Source organism: Pantherophis guttatus, chromosome 12 (genome assembly GCF_059756535.1).
Source record: "Pantherophis guttatus breed Tessera chromosome 12, ASM5975653v1, whole genome shotgun sequence".
Classification (NCBI taxonomy): domain Eukaryota; kingdom Metazoa; phylum Chordata; class Lepidosauria; order Squamata; family Colubridae; genus Pantherophis; species Pantherophis guttatus.
In genome coordinates, this window is record NC_142074.1 from 11,104,304 (window position 1) to 11,128,251 (window position 23,948).

A 23,948-nucleotide genomic window follows, 5' to 3' on the forward strand; every position below is an offset into this window, starting at 1 on the left:
ACCAAAGGTGGTCCCTATTTTTCTATTTGCATTTTTTAAGTGCTTTTGAACTGCTAGGTTGGCAAAAGCTGGGACAAGTAATAGGAGTCCCGTTACATGGCACTAGGAATTTGAACTGCTGAACTGCTGACCTTTTGATCGACTAGCTCAGCATCTTAGCCACTGAGCCACCGCCCAACATTAATTGGGTTTTCTCCAGATGGATAAATCAACTTCTGGAATTTCCCAGGCAGATTGATCTTTGCTGCATATTATGCAGACTGAACTGACCTACCTGGAAGATGCTGAAGAGGATGGAAGACAGCAGAAATGATGGATTTCTAGATAGGACTTCTAACCAGCATCATTCATGTATGGTTGTTGGATATATAGAAGTTCAGCAATATCAAGAGTTTGTCACTGTTAAAACAAAACCTTAATAACTAAATATCTATGGAGAGTTTCAGTCATCCAGGTCTTGGTTGTGACCTTGATGTCTGAGAATCTCCATAGACATTTAGCGATGCCTAATAACTAAAGAGCAAACTAAAAGAGATGTTACAGACACTCTATAATACCACTCTATAAAGCCTTAGTAAGACCATAGGATACTGCATCCAGTTTTGGTCACCACACTATAAAAAAGATGTTGAGACTCTAGAAAAAGTGCAGAGAAGAGCAACCAGGATGATTAGGGGACTGGAGGCTAAAACATACAATGAACGGTTGCAGGAACTGGGCATGGCTAGTCTAATGAAGAGAAGGACCAGGGGAGACATGATAACAGTCTTCTTATCATGTTATCATGACAGGGGTCAACCTATTTTCCAAAGCACCCAAAGGCCAGACAAGGAATAATGGATGGAATCCAAGGGTGGGTTCTACTTACCTTTACTACCGATGATGACATCTGGAATGGGGGGCGGGGCCTTCTGCCAGTTTTACTACAGGTTCTTGCGAACTGGTCCGAACTGGGGGCAACCCACCACTGATGTGGGCTGTATCTTAGAATTGGCAGTAGGACTCAATTCAGCCAGAAAACTCAACTTTTGAACAGAGCTCAGATTTGCAAAGGAAACACATATTCATGTTCCCCACAGTCTGAAAAGCCCAAAAACACATTCAATTTTCAAATTACGAGCTTTCCCTGAGGAGTTAGACCAAGCTGTATCTCAGAATTGGCAGTAGGACTCAATTCAGCCAGAAAACTCAACTTTTGACACAGAGCTCAGATTTGCAAAAGAAAAATATATTCATGTTCCCCATGGTTTGAAAAGCCCAAAACACATTCATTTTTTTTTGCTTTAATTTATATGACGCCCTTCTCCAGAGACTCAGGGCGTCTTACAATGCGTTAAGCAATAGCCTTCATACTTTTGTATATTTATACAAAGTCAGCTTATTGCCCCCCACAATCTGGGTCCTCATTTTGAAAGGCGAGCTTTCCCTGAGGAGTTAGACTAAGCTGTATCTCAGAATTACAAGTAGAACTCAATTCAGCCAGAAAACATATCTTTTGACACTGGGGGCAACCCACCACTGATGGAATCTGATCAAGGAGAGATTCAACCTGGAAATGAAAAAAATTTCTGACAAGTGAGAACAATCAACCAAAGGAACCCTCAGAAATTGTGGGAGCTTCATCCCCGGAAACTTTCAAGAAGAGACTGGACTGCTATCTGTCAGAAATGGTGTAGGCCAGGGTTTCCTGTTCAAGTAGTTCCCTTCCAACTCTGTTAATCTATATCTGACACCTCTACTTATCTTGCCTTCTTTTCTGACAGGTAGTCATCCTTCCTAAGAAAACACTGAGTCAGCCTCCATTTTAATTAAAAAAAAAACTTTTGAAACTACTCTGCTGAGATTGCTTTCCTCCTCCTCCTCCTCCTCCTCCTCCTCCTCCTCCTCCTCCTCCTCCTCCTCCTCCTCCTCCTCCTCTAAAAAATAGAAGTGAAGTGGAATAGGGAGGTAGAATAGAATATGGGGAATATGTAGAGCCCAAATAAAAAGAGACAATTCCTACAGTTTAGGAAAAGCTACAGTGGCTACATCCTGAGATGGTCCCCAGTGGAAGTTCAAGATCTACACACACGTCTGCTCCCTACTTCCCCATAACTTGTATCTTTCCATCATGTCCAGCCTTGTGATTTATCTGATGTCCCATAGATCCAATTCAAACCAATGTTTGAATTGGATCTACGCATTCCTCCTTCTGTTTCTTCTCTTATGTTGCAGGGAATGACCATTCGCCCTCTTGTTGACTGGCTACACGTCACTCGAAAACAAGAAAGTGCCCGCACCGTGGGAGAACAAATTCATATCCGGGTAAAGTTTCTCAGCTGGACATTGGAAGATTGTCTAGAATTATTCAAAATGTTATTTCTAAATCCGAAGCAGCTCAGAAAGAGTACGGCATGGTAGACCTGGAGGTTTGTCCTCACGTTTTGAGGATGTCTATTGTTGAATGTTTCTTGTAGGTCAAAAATTATACTGAGTATCAAGGGCATGTCGACTGACTTTGCTTCTCAGAGTTTCCACAAAATTCTGCTCTTTGAAACGGATTTCAAGAGGAAATTCTCTTTCATCCAAGTGAGCGTGAGAGATATGGGAGAATTTTCCTTGTGGTTTATTCACACACGCACACAGACTGAGACACACAAGGAAGGAGCAGTGTGAAGCCTTTTGCCACCCAATGTGTTTTGGTTTCCGTCTTGAGGCTTCAGATGCCTGGAGTCCATCCTTTATGCATCAACAACAATGGAAACATGTAAATCAAAATCCCCCTTTCTTTCTTTCTCTCTCTCTCTCTCTCTGTTCAGTTCCTGGATCATTTGTTGGCTGGTATTGAAGATATATCAGGACACTGGGGACAGTATTATTGGAAAGACAAGTAAGGATTTGTTAAAAATACAAGTCTCTGCATGTATAAAGGGGGGGAAAAAAAGCTTGTACGTTTGATTTCCTGACTGTATAAAGTCCTCTTGAGGGATGACTTAGCTTTATTCATCCTTGTGTTACAAAGCAGATTATTATTTCACAATAAGAAGAAGAGCTGTTGCCTTCTTTCCTTCTTTCCTTTCCTTCTTTCTTTTGCTTCCATCCTTTCTTCCTCCCCTTTCCCTTCCCCTTTCTCCCACCTTCACTCTCTGCTCCCTCCCTCCCTCCCTCCCTCTTTCTTTCTCTTTCCCTTTCTCCTACCTTCACTCTCCGTTCCTACTTTCCCTTCCTTTCTTCCTTCCCTTTCTTCCTTCCTTTCCTTCTGTCCCTCCCTCACCCTTTCCTTCCCCTTTTTCTCTTTCTCTTTTCCCACCTTCCCTCTCTGTTCCCTCTTTTCCTCCCTCCCTCCCTTTTCCCTCCCTTTTTCTCTTCCTCTTTCTTCTCTCCCACCTTCCCTCTCCATTCCCTAAAACATATAAAGAATGGTTAAAGAAACTGATCAAGGAGAGATTCAACCTGGAAATAAGGAGAAATTTTCTGACAGTGAGAGCAATCAACCCATGGAACAGACGTTGCCTTCAGAAGTTTTGAGAGCTTCATCACTGGAAGCTTTCAAGAAGAGACTGGACTAACATCTCTCAGAAATGGTGTAGGGTGTCCTGCTTGGACTAGATGACCTACAAGATCCCTTCCAACTCTGTTAATCTAATCTGATTGATATTAATCTAATCTAACCTAATAAAACACCAAGCAGGTCACATGTGTTCCCCAAAGTTGTGCTAAAGTAGCTGGTGCACACCAAGAGCGTACCTCTTCTTAAACGAGTGACATTAATGAGTTATTTTCCTTCTCTGTTTCTGACTCTGGTTTTCTTTTCCTTTTTCCTCTCTGGGCAGATTAGAGTATTTCAACAGCAAACACTTGCAGAAATATTTGCTCCGGGAATATAAGCAACCCAAATCAAGTATTGTCCTCCTGCATGAGAAATTGGAGAGGAAGCGTGCCATTCAGTTAGCTGAAGCAGGTCAGCTTTCATGGAGACCAACTCGTAAAGCATTGCTGTGAGTCCTTCCTTTCCTCAGTTGACACAGTGAAATTGCCTTTTCATTTTGGTACACACAGACACAGACACAGACACAGACAATTTATTTATTTATTTATTTATTTGTTTGTTTGTTTATTTATTTATTTATTTATTTGTTTGTTTAATTATTAATTATTATTTATTGATTATTGATTATTGGTTATTAGTTATTAATATTTCTTTTATTTATTTATTTATTTATTTATTTTGTCAAACATGTAAAAGATAACAGGTATAAGTATAAACATAAATATGAACATAGTAAATGGGTACGAATAAATGGAGACAGTAGGAGAGGGACGTTGGTGCGCTTATGCATGCCCCCTTACAGACCTCTTAGGAATGGGGTGAGGTCCACAGTAGACAGTTTAAGGTTAAAGCTTTGGGTGTTTGGGGGAAGAAATCACAGTCAGGTAGTGCATTCCAGGCATTGACCACTCTGTTACTGAAGTTGTATTTTCTGCAATTGAGTTTGGAGCAGTTTACCTTGAGTTTGTATCTATTGTGTGCTCGTGTATTGTTGCGGTTGAAGCTGAAGTAGTCATTGACAGGTAGGACATTGTAGTAGATAATTTTGTGTACTATGCTTAGGTGAGACGGTAGGTGGCATAGTTCTAGATTGTCCAAGCCCAAAATTTCAAGCCTGGTGGCATAAGGGATTCTGTTGCGAGCAGAGGAGTGGAGGACTCTTCTTGTGAAATATCTCTGGACTCGCTCAATTGTATTAATGTCGGATATATAGTGCGGGTTCCAGACAGATGAGCTGTATTCAAGAATTGGTCTAGCAAAGGTTTTGTATGCCCTAGTTTGCAATACAATGTTACTGGAGAAGAAGCTTCACAAGATTAGGTTGGCAACTCTTAATGCCTTTTTGGCAATGCTGTTCCAGTGAGCTCTGGCGCTTAGATCATTTGAGATGAGTACTCCAAGGTCCTTGACAGAGTGAGGGTCATCTACAAGGTCATACCCGCCCAGATTGTATTTGGTGTTCTGATTTTTTTTTGCCAATGTGTAAGACAGACATTTGTTGGTTGAGATTTGGAGTTGCCAATTGTTTGACCATTCTGACACATAATCAAGGTTGTTTTGTAGAGAAACAGCATTGTCAGTGGTGTTGAATAGTTTTCCATCATCAGCGAAGAGGACGCAGCTGCTTATTATATGATCGCAAAGGTCATTTATGTAAAGTATAAAAAGTGTGGGTCCTAAAATGCTGCCTTGGGGGACACCGCTGTTAACTGGTGCAGGGTTTGAAACTTTTTTTTGTTTGAGAGTTTGATAAAACTCTCAAGGAGATTTACTTGGGTCTCTCCATTTTGTCTTCAAAACAACCTTGAGATACAAGTTGGTCTAACTCAGTGTTTCCCAAACTTGGCTATTTTAAGATGCATGGACTTCAATTCCCAGAATTCCCCAACCAGTATGCCTGGTTGAGGAATTCTGGGAGTTGAAGTCCATACATCTTCAAAGGGTCAAGTTTGGGAAACACTGGTCTAACTGACCCCAAAAAATTTTGGTGGTTGAAGGTTTAGTTGAGTTGGCATTCTTTAAAGTCTAATCTAGTACCTTAAACTACAATGGCTCATTCCATCTGTTTTGATAGAGACAGTAGAATTTCAAGCTTTGATGCTCTTTTGGAATTCAAAACCTACTGGTCCATTGACTTATAAATGAATGTTAACCCTTTTCTGTAATGGCTCATTCCCCCCACCCCCTTCTAGCAATAAGGACAATCCTGTCACCATAATGGATGACACTGAGAGTCTCAGTGAAGACGAGGTGAATGACATCCAGAAGATATTGGAAAAGAACTTGTACAAAACAAGGAGGATGGTGAGATCTTTCTCCAATCAGAATATTTTCCAGGAAGGGGGGAAAAAAATCAATGAAAGCTTTGAAGGAGTTTCATCTAAGCTGGAGATTTGGTGCTGTGGGGTCCTTAATGTTTTTTGAGCTTGGTTGTTTTCATTACCCAACTAGGTAATATCATTTGTGCTAGAAACCTCACTTCTTTCTAGCACTGAAGATGTTACCTAGTTTGGTAATGAAACATTTGCAAGAAAACAACCAAGCTCAGAAAGAATCAAATCCACCACAATTCAGCTGAGCTACAGATGTTCTATTTATACTGACAATGACTAATATACAGGTGATCCTTGCTTAACAATCACTCATTCAGTAAGTGTTTGAATTTACAACAACTCTGAACAAGTGGGACTTACGTCCAGTCCTTGAAGTTCTGACTATGTTGTGGCCTGCCAGTGGCCTGTGCAGATTGTTGCTGATCCCAACGACAAGGAGGCTGGTGTGGTGCTGCACCAGCAGCCTGTGCAGTCGGCGCTTGAGTCGGACAGCAAAGAGGCTGAAGAAGATGTGGTGCCAGAGGCAGGGATTCAGCCAGGGCCTTCAAAACTTCCAGAGGCTTCTTTAAGTGAAGAGGATGAAGTGGGGGAGCCTCTTCTCAATGCACGCGCACGCAGAGCTGCCCAAAGGCAGGAGTGGTTACTCAGGAGGAGGTCTCCTCGAGAGTAAGGCTTGGGGCTAATTGGCCACTCCCTTAGCCTATTTAAGTTTGCACACAGCTTCTAAAAAAGCTGCAGGAAACAACGCATGTTCGCTCGAGGATCATTTGAATCTGGATTTTCTTTGCGAACTTTGCTTCTGGGCTTTTTGCCAACTCTCGTAAGACTTTATCTTTCTGTGGAATTTCTGGCAGGTTGTTAAGGACGTTTTAGTTAACAGCCGGCATTTGTAAAAAAACTACGTTTGGAAGTAAATTGAGTTTGGTTCCTAGTTTGTGTGTGCTGCATTCTCTGGGATCCGTAGCTGGGGCAGAACAGACTATCACATCGTCCCTACAGTCATGTATTAATAAAGAATATTTGTAGCTCAGGGTTGAAATGAAGGGTCCTCCTCGGTGCTCAGTGAACTTGGTTGTTTTCTTGCAGACATTCCATTATCCAAACTAGGTAATATCATGAATGCTAGTCAACTAGCACTGATGATGTTACCTAGTTGGGTAATGAAATGTGTACAAGAAAATAACCAAGCTCAGGGAGCACCAAGGACCCCACAGTCCTCCTCCTCCCCTCCCTCCCTCCCACCCAACCTCTCCCTCTGCCAGCACTGATGATGGTAGCTAGTTGGGTAATGAAATGTCCGCAAGAAACAACCAAGCTCAGAGAGCACCACAGTCTTCCTCCTCCTCCTTCCCCCCAACCTCTCCCTCTGCCAGCACTGATGATGTTACCTAGTTGGGTAATGAAATGTCTGCAAGAAACGACCAAGCTCAGACAGCACCCAGGGTCCTTCACTAGAGTCATATGATTGCTAAGTCACCTTCACTGCTAGAGCTGCAATTGAAGTTGCACTTTACAACGGTGTTAATTAGCGATAGAAATTCCAGTTCCAATAGTTACTATCTCTCTAAGCACCACAGCAATGTGAATGTCTTACATTACCTTTGTAAGTCCCCTCAATTAAATACAAAGGTTTTCTGGTTAATTTAAACAGCTGAAATCTCCCAAGGCCTGAAGAATGTTGGTGTTGCTGCCTAAAATGTTGAAATGCTGGCATTCTTGCTCTCAAACTTTACAGTACTCCATGTGAGAATGTTAAGGCCTTCCAAAAACTTGGCTATTCTGTATTATTTTGAATGAAAATGCTCTAATTACAGACCAGCTGTAATACCCACCAGGATTGTTCGTATTTATTGGCTCTCAGGATTGGGGACCATTGAATTAGATGAAAGCAGCTCAAATATCCACAAAGCCTTTCGCAGACAACTTACAGTCAGTAGATGAGTTAGCTTCATTGGGAGAAAGAAAGAAAGAAAGAAAGAAAGAAAGAAAGAAAGAAAGAAAGAAAGAAAGAAAGAGATTAGCCATCCATGGTATTCTCAGAAGTCTTCCCCAATATCAAAATTGAAAAGCATTCAATGCTTCTATCCTGCTTCTTCAAAGTCCAGGGATAGAATAATCCATGAGTGATGCAAAAGGGAATGTTGATGCAATTTTCATAGGTAGAATGTGATATTTATTAACAATTTCTCCAAGGGAGCTCTAAGAGTATCCTACCTTTCAATGGGCAATCCTTTCTCTAGCAATCCACATTCCCCTGACTTCAAATCAATGCCAACAGAACTCTGTCCGTGCTGTGTTTTTTTTTTTTAATCAGAAAACTGGGTAATCTAGCTGACTGTAGAGTGTGTGTATGTGGGAAGGAGAGATATATAATGGGGGAGAAAACATTGCTCCCATTTCCCACCATCTTGCACCAATAAAACCAGCCACAAATCTATTCCCAGCAATTTAGAAAGTACAAAACACTTTGGAAAAGGGTGGTAGGAAAATAGTATCTCCTTTTGCAAGAACACTTTTCCAAAATGGTAGGCAGCTTTTGAGTAAATATTACATATATACTCAAAGGGAAGAAGAGCCCGAATTTAAAATGTTTCCACTTTGCCTATCAGGAAGACTAGATGACCAAGAAAGAAAGAAAGTGAGAGAGAGAGAGAGAGAGAGAGGGAGAGAGAGAGGGAGAGAGAGAGAAAAACAGAGAAAGAAAGGAAAGGAAAGAGAGAAAGAAAGGAAAAGAAAGAAAGAGGGAGAAAGAAAGAGAAAGAGAAAAAGAGAAAGAGAAAGAAAGAAAGAAAAGAAAGAGAAATAAATAAATATTATTGATATTGCTTTGTTTACATTCCCATGACCAGGTGACAGCCTATAATCGACACACACTTCCTTGGGAAGCAGAACCAGTGGAGCAAGTCAAAGAAATCATCATCCTCAGGCACAAAAGTTTGCAAATCTGCCCCGAGAGGAGTGCCTTGGATTATCTCAGCAAGGAGGTACAATGGTTATGAGATTGCGGAGGATAGATTCAGATTAAGATTCGGATAACTCAGCATTTTCTGTGGGCTGAAGTTTCCAAGCTTCCTGACTCGCAGTTTTCATCCCGTGTCAGAATTTGCTTTGTAGCCCGTTTCAACTGAGAAGAGAATTTTAGTGATATTCTCTTGGGTGGAATATGGTCCTCCTGCATGTATTTATGATATGGTAGTGTAAGGTTCAACGGTACGCTTAAGTCAACAATAATCCAAAGAAGAACTTAAGCAAAAGCTTGAGAAAGAATCATCATTTATTTTGATCAAAGCAAAAGGCTGGGTAGACCATTCCATGAACATACAGACAAGGTGCATGTAAGGAAGGGCACACCTTGGGGAAGGTATGGCGTCCTTTTACACCTTCTGAGACATCAGTTTAGTACCCAATTCGGGCCCCCTGGCCTATGCCTTTCTTGTAGCCCTGCATTGGCTGTGCAGCAAGGAACAGGGGGGCTGTGTGCTTAGCAACAGAAGGGCTGGGTGCTTAGCAACACAGGTATTTGCCCCATGTAACCCTGCCAAGCCATAACATAACCTGCACCAGGTTCTGAGTTGTACAGAAAAACAAGATAACAGAAGTGAGATCACTGGTAGAAGCAAATGGCAGAGGCAATTCCAATTCTTAGCAAAGCAATTCTTACAGAAGCAAAACAGCAAGTCAAACCAATTCTACCGACTCTACTATTATGTCCCACTAATTCTACCTATTCTATTATTATGATGTCCCTTGAAGTAGCTAAAGAGGGTTGCCCAAATGGTCTGCTTTTCTAGTCTGCTAATCTTCCTAGCGATTTGCAGCTATCATGCTTGTCATATCTCCATCATCTTAACGTCAGGCAGGGAAGGTATGTTAGCAGACCCCATCTGTTAAAGAACTCTAGGGGTCTAGGACAGGGGTCTGCAATCTTAAATACTCAAAGAGCCATTTGGACCTGTTTCCCACAGAAAAGAAAAACCCGGGAGCCACAAAACCTGGGTGGGCGTGGCCAACTCGATGTCACTCACTTCTACCAGTCAAATGACCCCCCCTAGACACGCCTACCCAGCTGGTCATTACAGTAGAGAATCAGTTGTTTAAAAACACCAGGAACCACAAAATCCTTTTGAGACATCTCTCTCTCCCCTCCCTCTCTCCCTCCCTCTCTCTCCTTCCCTCTCTCTCTGTATCTCTCTATGTCTCTCTCTCCCCCTAGGAGAGCTAGGAATTCTGGCTGAGGAATTCTGGGAGTTGAAGTCCAGAAGTCTTAAAGTTAAAGCTAGGAATTCTGGGAGTTGAAGTCCAGAAGTCTTCAGGTTGCCTAATTTGGAGACCCCTGTTGTAAGGGGAGACTTCAGTTGGGAATTTCTCCCAGGTCCCAGGCTCTTTTCCTCAGTGGGGCTGCTTTCTGCCCCACACAGGAGAAGAAATGAAACCTTCTTGGAGCACTTGTCTTCTGAGAGAGATGTGAAGGAATTCTCCCCCCAGTTTCTTTCTCTATCCGCACCTTTGAATTACAGAAAGTGGGTTGGAGCCCCGTTATGAATGAAAACAAAATGGCTCAATAACTTTTTTTTCTCCCTTGTGATAAAGATAAGACTCAAGAAATATTTCAGCGTTGTACATTTCCCTGAAGATTGACTGAGCCATTGACTTTAATGAATAAAAATAAGGGAGATTAAAAAAAAATTAAGTAGGAATGTTCTCAATCTGGTGCCCTCTAGATCAAGAGTCACCAACCTTGGCAACTTTAAGCCTGGCGGACTTCAACTCCCAGAATTCCTAGCTTTAACTTTAAGACTTCTGGACTTCAACTCCCAGAATTCCTCAGCCAGTATGGCTGACTGAGGAATTCTGGGAGTTGAAGTCCGCCAGGCTTAAAGTTGCCAAGGTTGGAGACCCCTGCTCTAGATGTCTTGCTGTTGACATTGCCTTCTAGAGCCATTTAATCCCTACCATGCTGAAATAATAATGAATAATAATTGAATAATGTTTTAATAGCTGGTGCGGCTTGCTAGTATGAAAGAGATCTAAAGCTGAATAAGGCAGTTCCAGGTTCAGTTTCATTTCAAAGTCTATCTTTTATTTGCCCACAAGATGGAGCCAATATAATTACATTTACAAGAGAAAAAGAAGTGGGGGGAGGGAAGGATGAGAGGCGAAGAGAAACATAATTTTAAAAATTGGAAAGGCATGTTAAATGTGAATCTATCAGTTAACCTTCTGGATGGGAAGGGCATAGGGCACTTAAGGTGGAAATCATTGGCTGAAAACAGCAAATACTAAGTGATAACTCAACAATAAAATTAGCGCTTGGGTAATCCCTCCATTGTCCTAAATGATGAAGAAGTATTTTCTCTGCTCAGGGATGCCCTTCTCTCAAGCTGCGAGGATCTTTTATTAACTTTATTTTTCAATTCCATCTGAGTCAAAGAAATCTAATTACTAGCTTTGCAACATGCAAGGATTCGACTTTGGGCCATTTTTAAAAAATATCCTAACCTGTCCAAAACTGGGATGCGATGGCTCAGTGGCTAAGATGCTGAGCTTGTCGAATGAAAGGTCGGCAGTTCAACAGTTCGAATCCCTAGTGCTGCATAATGGGGTGAGCTCCCGTTACTTGTCCAGCTTCTGCCAACCTAGCAGTCCGAAAGCACATAAAAAATGCAAGTAGAAAAATAGGGACCACCTTTGGTGGGAAGGTAACAGCGTTCCGTGCACATTTGGCATTGAGTCATGCCACCCACATGACCATGGAGGCGTCTTCGGACAGCGCTGGCTCTTCGGCTTTGAAACGGAAATGAGCACCGCCCCATAGAGTCGGGAACGACTAGCACATATGTGTGAGGGGAACCTTAACCTTTAACCTGTCCAAATCTGCTCATCATTTTCCTCAGTTTCGAATAAAAAACTTGGAGCCTTGTTTTTTGTGATAGGGAAGAAAGAAAAGACAAACCGGCTTGTTCCTAATGTGACTTAGCCCATGGAAATTTGATCACCCAAATTCAGTTCATTTTAGGCACTCCAGATAATCTCAGTATGACAGAGCTGATTTAGAGTAAATGTAAGTTTAATCAAACATACATGGATTAGACAGATGTCCTGATGTCTGATGAGTTCCCAAGCTTTCCCTGGGAAGAAAAATCACAAATGGGGACATTATGCAGGGATTGGTATTCACTTACTTTCCCTACCAGTTCGCAAATGTGCGTGTATGTCGACACATGCACCTGGCCTTCCGCGCAGGCTCTTTGCAGGCGCACGTGCCTTCCGCGCATGCTTCAGGCCTCAAAAACTTGCCTAAATAGGATGGAATAAAGCTGGCGTGGGTGATTTCTGCTACCGGTTCAAGTGAATTGGTCTGAACCGGCTGAATACCATCTCTGGGCCATTGCTAGGAATATGAAGTATGGTCAGAGCTTTTGTTATATCTGAAGGATTTGTCCATGGAGTTTCTCAGCCATCCAAGTCACGGCTGTCCCAAAGGTGCTTTTTCAAGAGGCAACGGGGGACTTGTTTTTCCTTGAAGATGTTTCACTTCTCATCCAAGAAGCTTCTTCAGTTCAAAAAGTTCAGTTGCCTCTTGAAAAAGCAGCTTTGGGACATCAGAAGGACTTCTTTCTTAATATCCACCCACTGAACCCTTGTTAGCTGTTTGTATTAATTAAGGATTGCATGGCATTTTTGGATGAAAATTGTATCCAAATCTAAAAGGGGAAGTAAATATGCAATTCAGTATAATAAAATCATCTAACAATATAAACTTTTATTATCACTTGAGATTCTCTCCCATTTTTAGTTACTGTTTGTTATTTTTTAACTTGTGATGCTGCTGCTGATCAGACTGGAGAGATTCTTAGGAAGTTTCTTTTTTTCCAGGCTTCCAAGTAGAAAACTTGGTAAAGCGGGATTTGTCCACCCATTTTCCATAATGCCCAAATTTCCTCCCTGCATTACCAGCTCTGGAACAGACTGGTTGATTGTATGCTATGAAGTCATCATCAATTCTTAGTAATCACATCAGTGATGAAATCCAATTTTTTTTTACTACCGGTTCTATAGGTGTGGCTTGGTGGGTGTAGCAGGGAAAGGATACTGCAAAATCCCCATTCCTACCCCACTCCTGGGGGAAGGATATTGCAAAATCTCCATTCCCTCCCCACTCTGGGGCCAGCCAAAGGTGGTATTTGCCAGTTCTCCAAACTACTCAAAATTTCCACTACCGGTTCTGCAGAACCTGTCAGAACCTGCTGGATTTCACCCCTGAATCACATAGATAGATTTCGTCCATGATGATCTGTACTTAACCTGTTCCTCCAGTGGTAGCCTTATCCTTCTGGATGCTGCTCATCCTCTTCTCTTTCCTTCTACTTTTCCAGGATTGGAGCCTTTTGCAAAGAGCTGGGTCTTTATGCAATGTGTCCAAAATATGATAATTTGAACACGGTCATGTGTGCCTCAAGTGAGAAATCTGAGTTGAGTTGTTTGATGATTCATTGGTTCCTTTCCTTTCCTTTCCTTTCCTTTCCTTTCCTTTCCTTTCCTTTCCTTTCCTTTCCTTTCCTTTCCTTCCCTTCCCTTCCCTTCCCTTCCCTTCCCTTCCCTTCCCTTCCCTCCCTTCTCTTCCTTTCCTTTCCTTTCCTTTCCTTCCCTTTCCCTCCCCCTCCCTCCCCCACTTCCTTCCTTCCTTTTTTTTTTAAATTTGATTTATATGCCGCCCTTCTCCGGAGACTCAGGGCAGCTTACAATGCGTTAAGCAATAGCCTTCATACTTTTGTATATTTTATACAAAGTCAGCTTATTGCCCCCACAAACTGGGTCCTCATTTCACCTACCTTAGAAAGGATGGAAGACTGAGTCAACCTTGAGCCTTGGAGAGATTCGAACCAGCAGAAATTGCAGGCAGCTGTGTTAATAACAGGGTGCACTAAACCACTGTACTATCAAGGCTCTTCCTGAGCAAACTGAACAAGAATTTATTACAGGAAGGAAGGAAGGAAGGAAGGAAGGAAGGAAGGAAGGAAGGAAGGAAGGAAGGGAGGGAGGGAGGGAGGGAGGGAGGGAAAGGGAAGGAAAGGAAAGGAAAGGAAAGAAATAAAGATTCGCTGTCCATGGTATTCTCAGGCATCTTCCCCAATATCAAAATTGAAAAGCATTCAATGCTTCTATCCTGCTTCTTCAAAGTCCAAGGGTAGAATAACCCATGACTAATGCAAAAGGGAATGTTGATGCAATTTTCATAGGTAGAATGTGATATTCCGATACTTATTTATTAACAATTTGTCCAAGGGAGCTCTAAGAGTATCCTACCTTTCAATGGGCAATCCTTTCTCTAGCAATCCACATTCCCCTGACTTCAAATCAATGCCACAGAACTCTGTCCGTGCTGTGTTTTTTTTTAAAATCAGAAAACTGGGTAATCTAGTTGATTGCAGAGTGTGCGTATGTGGGAAGGAGAGATATAAGTATAATGGGGGAAAAAAAACATTGCTACCATTTCCCACCATCTTGCACCAATAAAACCAGCCACAAATCAATTCCCAGCAATTTAGAAAGTACAAAACACTTTGGAAAAGGGTGGTAGGAAAATAGTATCTCCTTTTTGCAGGATAAGAACACTTTCCCGAAATGGTAGGCAGCTTTTGAGTAAATACTACACATTTACTCCAAGGAAAGATGACGCCAAATTTAAAATGTTTTTACCCAACATGAAGACTAGATGACACAATAATTCATCTGCCTCTTTTATTGTATTATATACTCAGTGAGTCTAAGCCAATTCTGAGAAAATCCATTACCAAGATAAATTACTTGGGGGGTAAAACTTCTGTCTTTGTGGTAAGGACAGAAGTTGAGCTAGAGCCGGCTTGTCATGTTAGTTGTTAGCTTCTAGTTCATGCCTTGTTCTTTTCTCTTTTGACAAGGATGTAAGTGGGGGTGGGGGTGGGGGGAGAAATTATCTGGAAGCTTTCTCTGTTTTATCTGATTAAGCACAGGTTTTCATGGATGGAGCCCTCTAATTTTGAAAGGATAAGCAACACTGAGAAATGCAGAAAGCTATTAGTCTTATCCTCACTACTGCATTTTCCCAAAGCTGCCATTAGTCCTGGTTTTTCTCCCTAGTGTGTGTGTGTGTGTGTGAGACAGAGAGAGAGACAGACAGTGACAGAGAGACAGAGACAGAGAGACAGAGAGACAGAGAGACAGACAGTGACAGAGAGAGAGAGACAGAGAGAGAGAGACAGAGAGAGAGAGACAGAGAGACCAGGGGTGAAATTCAGGTTCTGACAGGTTCTGGAGAATCGGTAGCAGAAATTTTGAGTAGTTCGGAGAACTGGCAAATACCACTTCTGGCTGGCCCCAGAGTGGGGTGGGAATGGGGATTTTGCAGTATCCTTCCCCTGGAGTGGGGTGGGAATGGGGATTTTGCAGTATCCTTCCCCTGCCATGCCCACCAAGCTATGCCTACCAAGCCACGCCCACAGAATCGGTAGTAAAAAAAATTAGATTTCACCACTGAGAGAGACACACACAGAGAGAAAGAGAGACAGGCGGAGAGAGAGAGAGAGAGAGACAGGCGGAGAGAGAGAGAGAGAGAGACAGAGACACACAGAGAGAGAGACACACACACACACACAGAGACATAGAGGGAGAGACACATACAGACAGAGAGAGACTGAGAGACACAAACAGAGAGACAGAGAGAGAGACAGAGAGAGAAAGAGAGAGAGAGAGAGACAGAGAGGGAGACAGAGAGACACAAACAGAGAGACAGAGAAAGAGAGAGAGAGAGAGAGAGACACAAACAGAGAGACAGAGAGAGAGACAGAGAGAAAGAGAGAGAGAGACAGAGAGACACAAACAGAGAGACAGAGAGAGAGACAGAGAGAGAAAGAGAGAGAGAGAGACAGAGAGGGAGACACACACACACACACAAACTGAGAGAAAAGTATTTATATGCATCTTCATTTTCTCAGTGAGCTTAATAGCAGTTGATGACAGCAAAGGATGAGGTAAATCAGAGAATGAAGTAAATATCTTTTTCTCCCAAGTTCATGGTTTAACTGCCTACTTTACATAAAAACAACAGATCCAGTCCTAATAATTCTAATAATAACACCCATACTCATACTGCTAAATTAAAATAATAGTCCTGATGAGGAGGATGATCAAACAAGACTTCCAGTGATGGACCTTCTGTCTTTTAGGACCCATATATCTGAATTCTAGTCCCCCTTTAAACACGGATCCAGGTGGAGACTTTGGGCCAGTCACTCTCTCTCAGCCCTAGGAAGGTGACAATGGCAAGCCACTTTTGAAAAACCTTGCCAAGAAGTTGTCCAGGAAGCCGCCTGGAGTCAACACTGACTTAAAAGCATGCATGCCCACATACATGCCAGTTTAAGAATGTGGTACTCTTCTTTTCAGATGTTGGCTTTGATTTTGAGGCCAAAAAACCTCAGGTAAACTCAATTTCTTTCCAAGCCATTGTCAGTGGACAAAGAACAGTTCAAGTGAAGAAAGCACATTGCAAGATAAATGTCACACTTGGAGTGTTCTCAAAACCAAGGAAAACATAACAAAACACACTTTTCAATGTCCTTGTTGACCTTTTCAGCATCAGAGACTACGAAATGTTATTACCTGGAGGTGTTTGCTGCTTAGGAACAATTTATCTCAGTGTGTGTTTTGTTGTTGTTGCCGTATCCCTTTGGCTATCCTTCTCAAGGAGCCATTCAACTTCTTTACAGTGGCAAAACCTGTTGTCCACTTTGACGAGAGACAGAATCAAACCAAGGGAAAGAGCAAGGGGTTCTTTTGTGGCAAGAAAATAAAGGAACAAAGCAACATGAAAAACTGGACTGGGAGGTATCCAAAGTTAATGCAGGGTTGAAATCCAGCAGGTTCTGACAGGTTCTGGAGAACTGGTAGCGGGAATTTTGAGTAGTTTGGAGAACCAGCAAATACCACCTTTTGCTGGCCCCAGAGTGGGGTGGGAATGAAGATTTTGCACTATCCTTCCCCTGGAGTGGGGAGGGAATGGGGATTTTGCACTATTCTTCCCCTGGAGTGGGGTAGGAATGGGGATTTTGCAGTATCCTTCCCCTGGAGTGGGGTGGGAATGGAGTTTTTGCAGTATCCTTCTCCCTGGAGTGGGTTGGGAATGGAGATTTTGCGGTATCCTTCCCCTGGAGTGGGTTGGGAATGGAGATTTTGCAGTATCCTTCTCCCTGGAGTGGGTTGGGAATGGAGATTTTGCGGTATCCTTCCCCTGGAGTGGGTTGGGAATGGAGATTTTGCAGTATCCTTCCCCTGGAGTGGGTTGGGAATGGAGATTTTGCAGTATCCTTCCCCTGGAGTGGGTTGGGAATGGAGATTTTGCAGTATCCTTCCCCTGGAGTGGGAAGGGAATGGAGATTTTGCAGTATCCTTCCCCTGCCACTCCCACCAAGCCACACCCACCAAGTCTGTAGTAAAAAAAAAATTGGATTTCACCACTGATTTTCACCACTGAGTTCACCTGGCTGCGAGGAATCTAGTTGCCAGACTGTACATCCATCAGACAACAGCTTTCAGTCTTGGCAATGCTACAGGCATCTTAAAGCATTCAACCTGCTAACAGGAGTTCTTGACGAATGCAGATTAGAGCTCATCAAAAGGACAGAGTCTATCTACCTAACAAGCCTGTCTTTCGCAACTTGGTCCAAAGCCAAACATTACCTTCTCATAAACGGGCCAGTTTCTGTTTTCGGTACGGTTTCCGGATTTTCAGAACTTCCGAGAGGCCCATTTTTCACCCTCCCCAGGTTCCGGAGGCTTTCCTCGAGCCTCCAGGAGGGCGAAAACTGCTTCCCCTTGGGTCCGAACACCCTCTGGAGGCTGGAAACAGGCCTGTTTCAAGATTTCTGGAACTTCCGGGAGCCCCATTTTTCTCCCTACCCAGGCTCCGGAGACTTTTCTTGAGCCTCCAGGAGGGCGAAAATTGTTTCCCCCGGGGTCTGGATGCCCTCTGGTGGCCAGAAACAGGCCCGTTTCTGGACTTCTGGAACCTCCAGTAGGCCCATTTTTTGCCCTCCCAGACCCTCCACACAGCCCCTGCACTGGAATGATGAATGGGCTGGGGTGGGGTGGGCATGGCCAGCCAGGGGTGGCATTTGGGAGTTCGCCGAACCCTGGCAATCCTTGGCTAGATGATTGCCAGAACCCTGCTGAATCCCCAGGAGCCCACCCCTGGTTATAACCAAGGTAGATTGGACTTTGTTTGTATTACTAAAACAAACACATCTGCAGTACAAACATAATTGGCCCCCCTGCCCCAGCCCAAGTTGAGGCACAAATAACCCAGCTGAAATCATATTAGGGACACTATGCAAAGACCCAGCTCCCTTGAGAAGTTAAGGAAAAGAAGGAATGGAAGGAAAGAGAAAAAGGATTATAAGCAGCATGATGAATGGATGGATTGGATTACAGTATTGATGGGTGAAATATTCAGAACCCTAAAGGGCCAAGTTGGGGAGAAGATCCTGGAGAAGATCCATCTACATGGTCATTATAGGTTGACGCTGACTTGATGACATGGGGGTTCTGCATATTTTGGGTCTGTCTTCACCTGGCAGTACAGCAAACCATAGATAATGGATAGCAATAGCAATAGCACCTAGACTTATATACAGGGGTGGGCTTCAAAAATTTTAGCAAGGGGTTCTCTGCCCGGTTGCTGGGTGGGTGTGGCCATGGTGGGCGTGACCTAGTCGACCTCCTGCACCATGGCTGGGGGCGTTTTTGCCTTTCCTGGGCTCCGGAGGCTTTCCTCAAGACTCCGGGAGGGAGAAAATGGCCTCCCCAGGCTCCGGAGGCCCTCTGGAACAGGCCCGAACATCCGATAGGCCTGTTTTTCGCCATCTCTGGGCCTCCACACATGCCCTGCACGTACCTGCATCCAAAACGGTCCACGTGGGGACTCCTGGGAAGGCAGGGGTGGGGGTGGGTGGGGCCAGCCAGGAATGGGATTTGGGGGGTTCTCCGAACTGTACAGAATCTTAACTAGAGGTTCTCCCAAACCCCTGTGAACTGCCAGCAGCCCACCCCTGCTTATATACCACTAAATGCATTAGCATTTAGACTTATATACCGCTTCACAGTACTTTACAGCCCTCTCTAAGTGGTTTACAGAGTCAGCCTTTTGCCCCCAACAATTTGGGTCCTCATTTTACCCACCTCGGAAGGATGGAAGGCTGAGTCAACCTTGAGCCTGGTGAGATTTGAACTGCCAAATCGCAGGCAGCTGGCAGGCAGAAGAAGTAGCCTGTAGTACTGTACTCTAACCACTGTGCCACTGTGGTTCAGTGATAAGTAGAGAAATACAGCTATGTAACTAAATGAGCAACAATCTTTAGAACATTGCCAACTTTTAAAGTCAGAAAGGATCGCAAAGATAAGGCATAAAACTCTCCTTTTCTGGAAGCAAGCATCCTATCCTAAGTTGTCTTTAACCAATACCTTTTGAGTATCCTCAGTTCCAACCATACTGTTTTCCAAAATAAATTTAAAATAGTTTTTTTTTTTTTTTTTATTGCAAAAGTTTTACAATTACATTTTCACCCCTTTTTTTTTTCACCCCCCCACCTCCCTCCCCAAACTTCCCGTCCTCCCTAACCCTCCCTAACCCTCCCCCCCCCGGACTTCCCTGTTATGTACTCATAACTAATAACACTGATATATATACCTGAACCCATCCCTCCCCCTACATAATTTTCCCTCTTTGTCTCTTTATATTAAAATATTTCTAATACATTGTTTTCAAATAAAAGCTATTTGATACTTTCTAATTTGGTATTTGTTCTGAACATATTCTATCCACCTTTTCCATTCCCATTCATAAGTCTCTTGTGAACAATCTTTTAAATATGCTGAAATCTTCGCCATCTCTGCAAAACTGGCCATCTTCGAAGTCCATTCCTCGATAGTAGGCAAAGCTTCATTCTTCCAATATTTACCTATCAACAATCTTGCTGCTGTTATCATATACAATATTAATTTTGTTTCATCCCGTGTAAAACCCTTAACTATGCCCAATAAAAACAATTGTGGAGAAAATTGAATTTTTTTCTTCAAAACATTCTGCATGACCCACCATATTTTTATCCAAAAAGCCTTAACTTTCCTACAGGTCCACCAAACATGATAATACGTAGCATCCAAACATTCACATCTCCAACATTTTGGCTGAACATTAGGGTACATACATGACAACTTTTTAGGATCTAGATGCCATCTATAAAACATTTTATAGAAATTTTCCCTCAAATTCTGCGACTGTGTAAATTTAACATTCTGAACCCAAATTTTTTCCCATGTTTCCAACATCACTGGTTCTTCAAAATTTTGTGCCCACTTAATCATACAATCTTTAACTAATTCCGTTTCTGAATCCCTTTCTAGCAAAACATTGTAAAGCCTTTTAATATGCATTGGACCTTTCTCTCTTATATGTCTAACCAATTCTTCCTCATGCAACATAATACCAGTTTTTTGGTCCTCTTTCCATCTCAGTTGTAATTGATTATATTGTAACCAGGTTAAATTAATCCCTTCGTCCAACAGTGTCTGCAATGTCTTCAACTGCCATCTGCCCGCATCTGTAAAAAGAACCTCTTTGTATAAAAACCCCCCGAGTGACATTATATTTGTATTCCACAAGGTATGACCAAGATCCAGCCATAGCGGTATTTTATAATCCCATTTGAGTCGGTGCTTCTTCCAAACTCTCATCAAAGAGTCTCTAAGTATATGACTTTTAAATACTTTATCAACTTTGTCATCATAAAATAGGTAAGCATGCCATCCAAATTCAAGATCAAAACTTTCTGCATTCAATATTCCAGCCTTTTTACTTCCAAACCAATCACTTGTTAAAGTTAAAGCTGCTGCATCATAATATAACTGTAGGTTTGGAAGTTTAAGGCCTCCTCTTTCTGGAACATCTTGCATAATTTTCAATTTCACTCTCGGCTTTTTCTCGTTCCAAACAAACTTATTAAGTCCAGTTTGCCAAACTTTCAGTTGTTTGTCACTTTTAAGCACCGGAATCATTTGAAACAAAAACAGAAATCTTGGCAAAATGTTCATCTTAACTGCTGCTATTCTTCCAAGTAAAGACAGTTGCAGCTTTTTCCAAGTCTCCATGTCTTTCTGAGCCTCTCGCCACAACACCTCATAATTATTTTGAAACAATTTCATGTTTGATTCTGCAACCTGAACTCCAAGATATTTTACCTTAGGTACAATTTCAAAACCTGCCCTCCTTTCGAACTCATATTTACGATCTTGTGTCATATTTTTGACTATCATTTTAGTCTTTTTTGAGTTCACTCTGAAACCTGAAACTCTACCATAGTCTTGTATAATGTCGTTCATCAAGATTATTGATTCCATTGGTTGTGATAGGGTAACCACCAGATCATCTGCAAATGCCTTTATTCTATAATCCTCTTGCCTTATCATTATGCCTTTCAAAATTTTTGAGTCCCGTATTGTATTTAGCAAGACTTCCAATGTTAAAATAAATAAAAGTGGGGACAACGGACATCCCTGTCTTGTTCCTTTTTCAATTTTAAACTCTGTCGTCAAACTTCCATTAATAATAATCTGTGCTTTTTGCTCTTGATAAATTGCTGAGATTGCCTGTGTAAACTGGTCCCCAAAGCCCATCTTTTTTAAAGTCTTTAGTAGAAAATTCCAATCCACTCTATCAAAGGCCTTCTCCGCATCCAAAAAGACCAGCACTGCAGAAATCTGTTTATTCTTATCAAGATATTCCAATAAGTCTATTACTTGCCTTACATTGTCCTTCATGTATCTACCCTCAATAAATCCCGCTTGGTCCTCATGAATCACCTTTTGGATTACTGGCATCAACCTGTTGGCTAATACCTTCGCGTAAATTTTATAGTCTGTATTCAAAAGAGATATTGGTCTGTAGTTCTCTGGTTTTTTAGGACCAACTTGTTCTTTTGGTATCAAAGATATATAAGCAGTTGTCCAGGATGGGGGTATTTTACCCCCTTGTTGAATATTGCAAAATAAATCTCTAAGTTGTCCCACCATTTCAGCTTGTAAAGTTTTATAGTACACTGCAGTCAAACCATCCGTGCCAGGAGCTTTGGCTGTTTTTAGCTGTTTAATTGCTGCTGTTATCTCCTCCTCTGTTATAGGATAATTCATTCTTTCCTTTTGTTGATCAGTAATTTTTGTAACTCTCTTATCCTTTAAATATTTTTCTATAAGTCCATTCTGCACCTCATCTTTGGCATATAGTTTAGTGTAATAATCCACAAAAGCTTCTTTAATTAGTTTTTGTTGAAAGATTTCTTTCCCTCCAATATCAATACTATCAATAGTCCGTATACTTTGTTTTTTCCTCAATGTGTAAGCCAACCATCTGCCCGGTTTATTAGCATTGCAGAATGTATTATGCTTCGCGTATTGTAAACTTGTTGCAACTTGTTCCGCCATAAGCATTTGGAATTGATCTTTCAAAAGTTTTATAGCACTTCGTATTCTTTCATCTGTTGGGTTTTTAATAAGTAACTGTTCTTTATTCTTTCTTTCCATTTCCAACTCAGATCTTTTCTTTTGTCGGAACAGTCTATGTTTAGAATTCATGTAGATAAGTACCCCTCTCATATAAGCTTTACTTGCATCCCAAACAATTTCAACTGGGGTACCTTTATTCAAATTTATTTCAAAAAATTCTTTCAAATGCTTTTTAAGTTCTATTATATTTTTTTCATATCTAAACAGGTTCTCATTTAATCTCCAAGAACGTCTCTCAACCTTATCCATCTCGATTTCTATCCATACAGGACTATGATCAGTCAAAATTCTTGGAAAAATCTTTGTTCTTTTTGTCTTAACAAGTAGATCATTTGACAACAAGATAAAATCAATCCTAGAAAAAGATCTATGTCTATCAGAAAAAAAAGTGTAATCCAATTCATTTGGGTTATGTATTCTCCAAACATCTTTTAGTTCCATATCTTCTTTCATATCAAAAAAGGTCTGTGGTAATCTAATTCTAGACTTTGCCAAGCTCTTTTTATCTAATTTAGAATCAATTACTCCATTCCAATCTCCCATAATTAAAATAGATCTGTAGTCCCATTGCAATATTTTAGTATGTAACATCTTGTAGAAATAATCCTGTTGTTGGTTGGGAGCATAAATTCCAATCAAAAGAATTTGTCCATTTGCTGTAAACAATTCAATTGCTACAAATCTACCATCTTGATCTACTTCTATAACTTTTGCTGTTAATTTTTTATTTACATAAATAACCACACCATTCTTTTTCTGCGAAGTTGAAGATATATAATGTGCTCCTAGTTTTGAGTTTATCAAATATTTTTGATCTTGAGTTGTAATGTGCGTTTCTTGTAAACATATTATATCATTATTAAATTGTTTCAAATATGTAAATAATTTTTTCCTTTTCTGTGCTGAATTCAACCCATTGACATTCCAAGATAAACACTTAAAGGTCATTGACCTCTTCATGGAGCGCGGAGCAATATGCTTGAAGTTGATCCACAAGCTTCGATCTCGCTCCTCCCATAGCGCCAGTCTCTTGTGCAGTGCTCTTAACTGCCTTCTTGTCTTGTCTTTCCTGTTGTTGTTGTTGCTTCTGTTTAAGTAGCTTGGATTGAGCTCTAGTTATACGTTGATCTTTAACTTCAGTCAACTGAATCAAATCCAAAATTGGAGAAGAATCCAGCGATGGCTCACTCAGAATACCTCCTTCTGCACCTTGCACGTTTTCTAATTCCTGCTTAGACTGTTCTTTCAATTGCCTCTCTTCACTCTCCTTAATCTCCAGAACTGTAGATGTACGTGGAGATGGTGTTCTTTCCATAAGAATAGTACTGTAAAAGTGTTGCGCCTTCTCCACGGTATTCAACCGATATCCTTCTCCCTTATATCTGAAAATTACCCCAGCTGGTGCGTCCCACCGGAAGGGTATCTGTAAATTTTTCAATTCCTTAACAAGAAAACCAAATTCTTTTCTAGCTTTCAGCATTTTAGGAGGTAAC

General features: G+C 41.7%; 1 protein-coding gene across 1 annotated transcript in view; it reads left to right on the plus strand.

The window, feature by feature from the left end:
* LOC117675909 (sodium/hydrogen exchanger 2-like) overlaps positions 1-23,948 on the plus strand; it is a 42,858-nt gene that overhangs the window by 14,685 nt on the left and 4,225 nt on the right. The window contains exons 6-10 of the mRNA XM_034434966.3: positions 2,215-2,304; positions 2,799-2,869; positions 3,813-3,977; positions 5,722-5,833; positions 8,712-8,846. Of these exons, the coding sequence (XP_034290857.1) occupies positions 2,215-2,304; positions 2,799-2,869; positions 3,813-3,977; positions 5,722-5,833; positions 8,712-8,846 (573 nt within the window). The remainder of the gene's footprint in view (positions 1-2,214; positions 2,305-2,798; positions 2,870-3,812; positions 3,978-5,721; positions 5,834-8,711; positions 8,847-23,948) is intronic.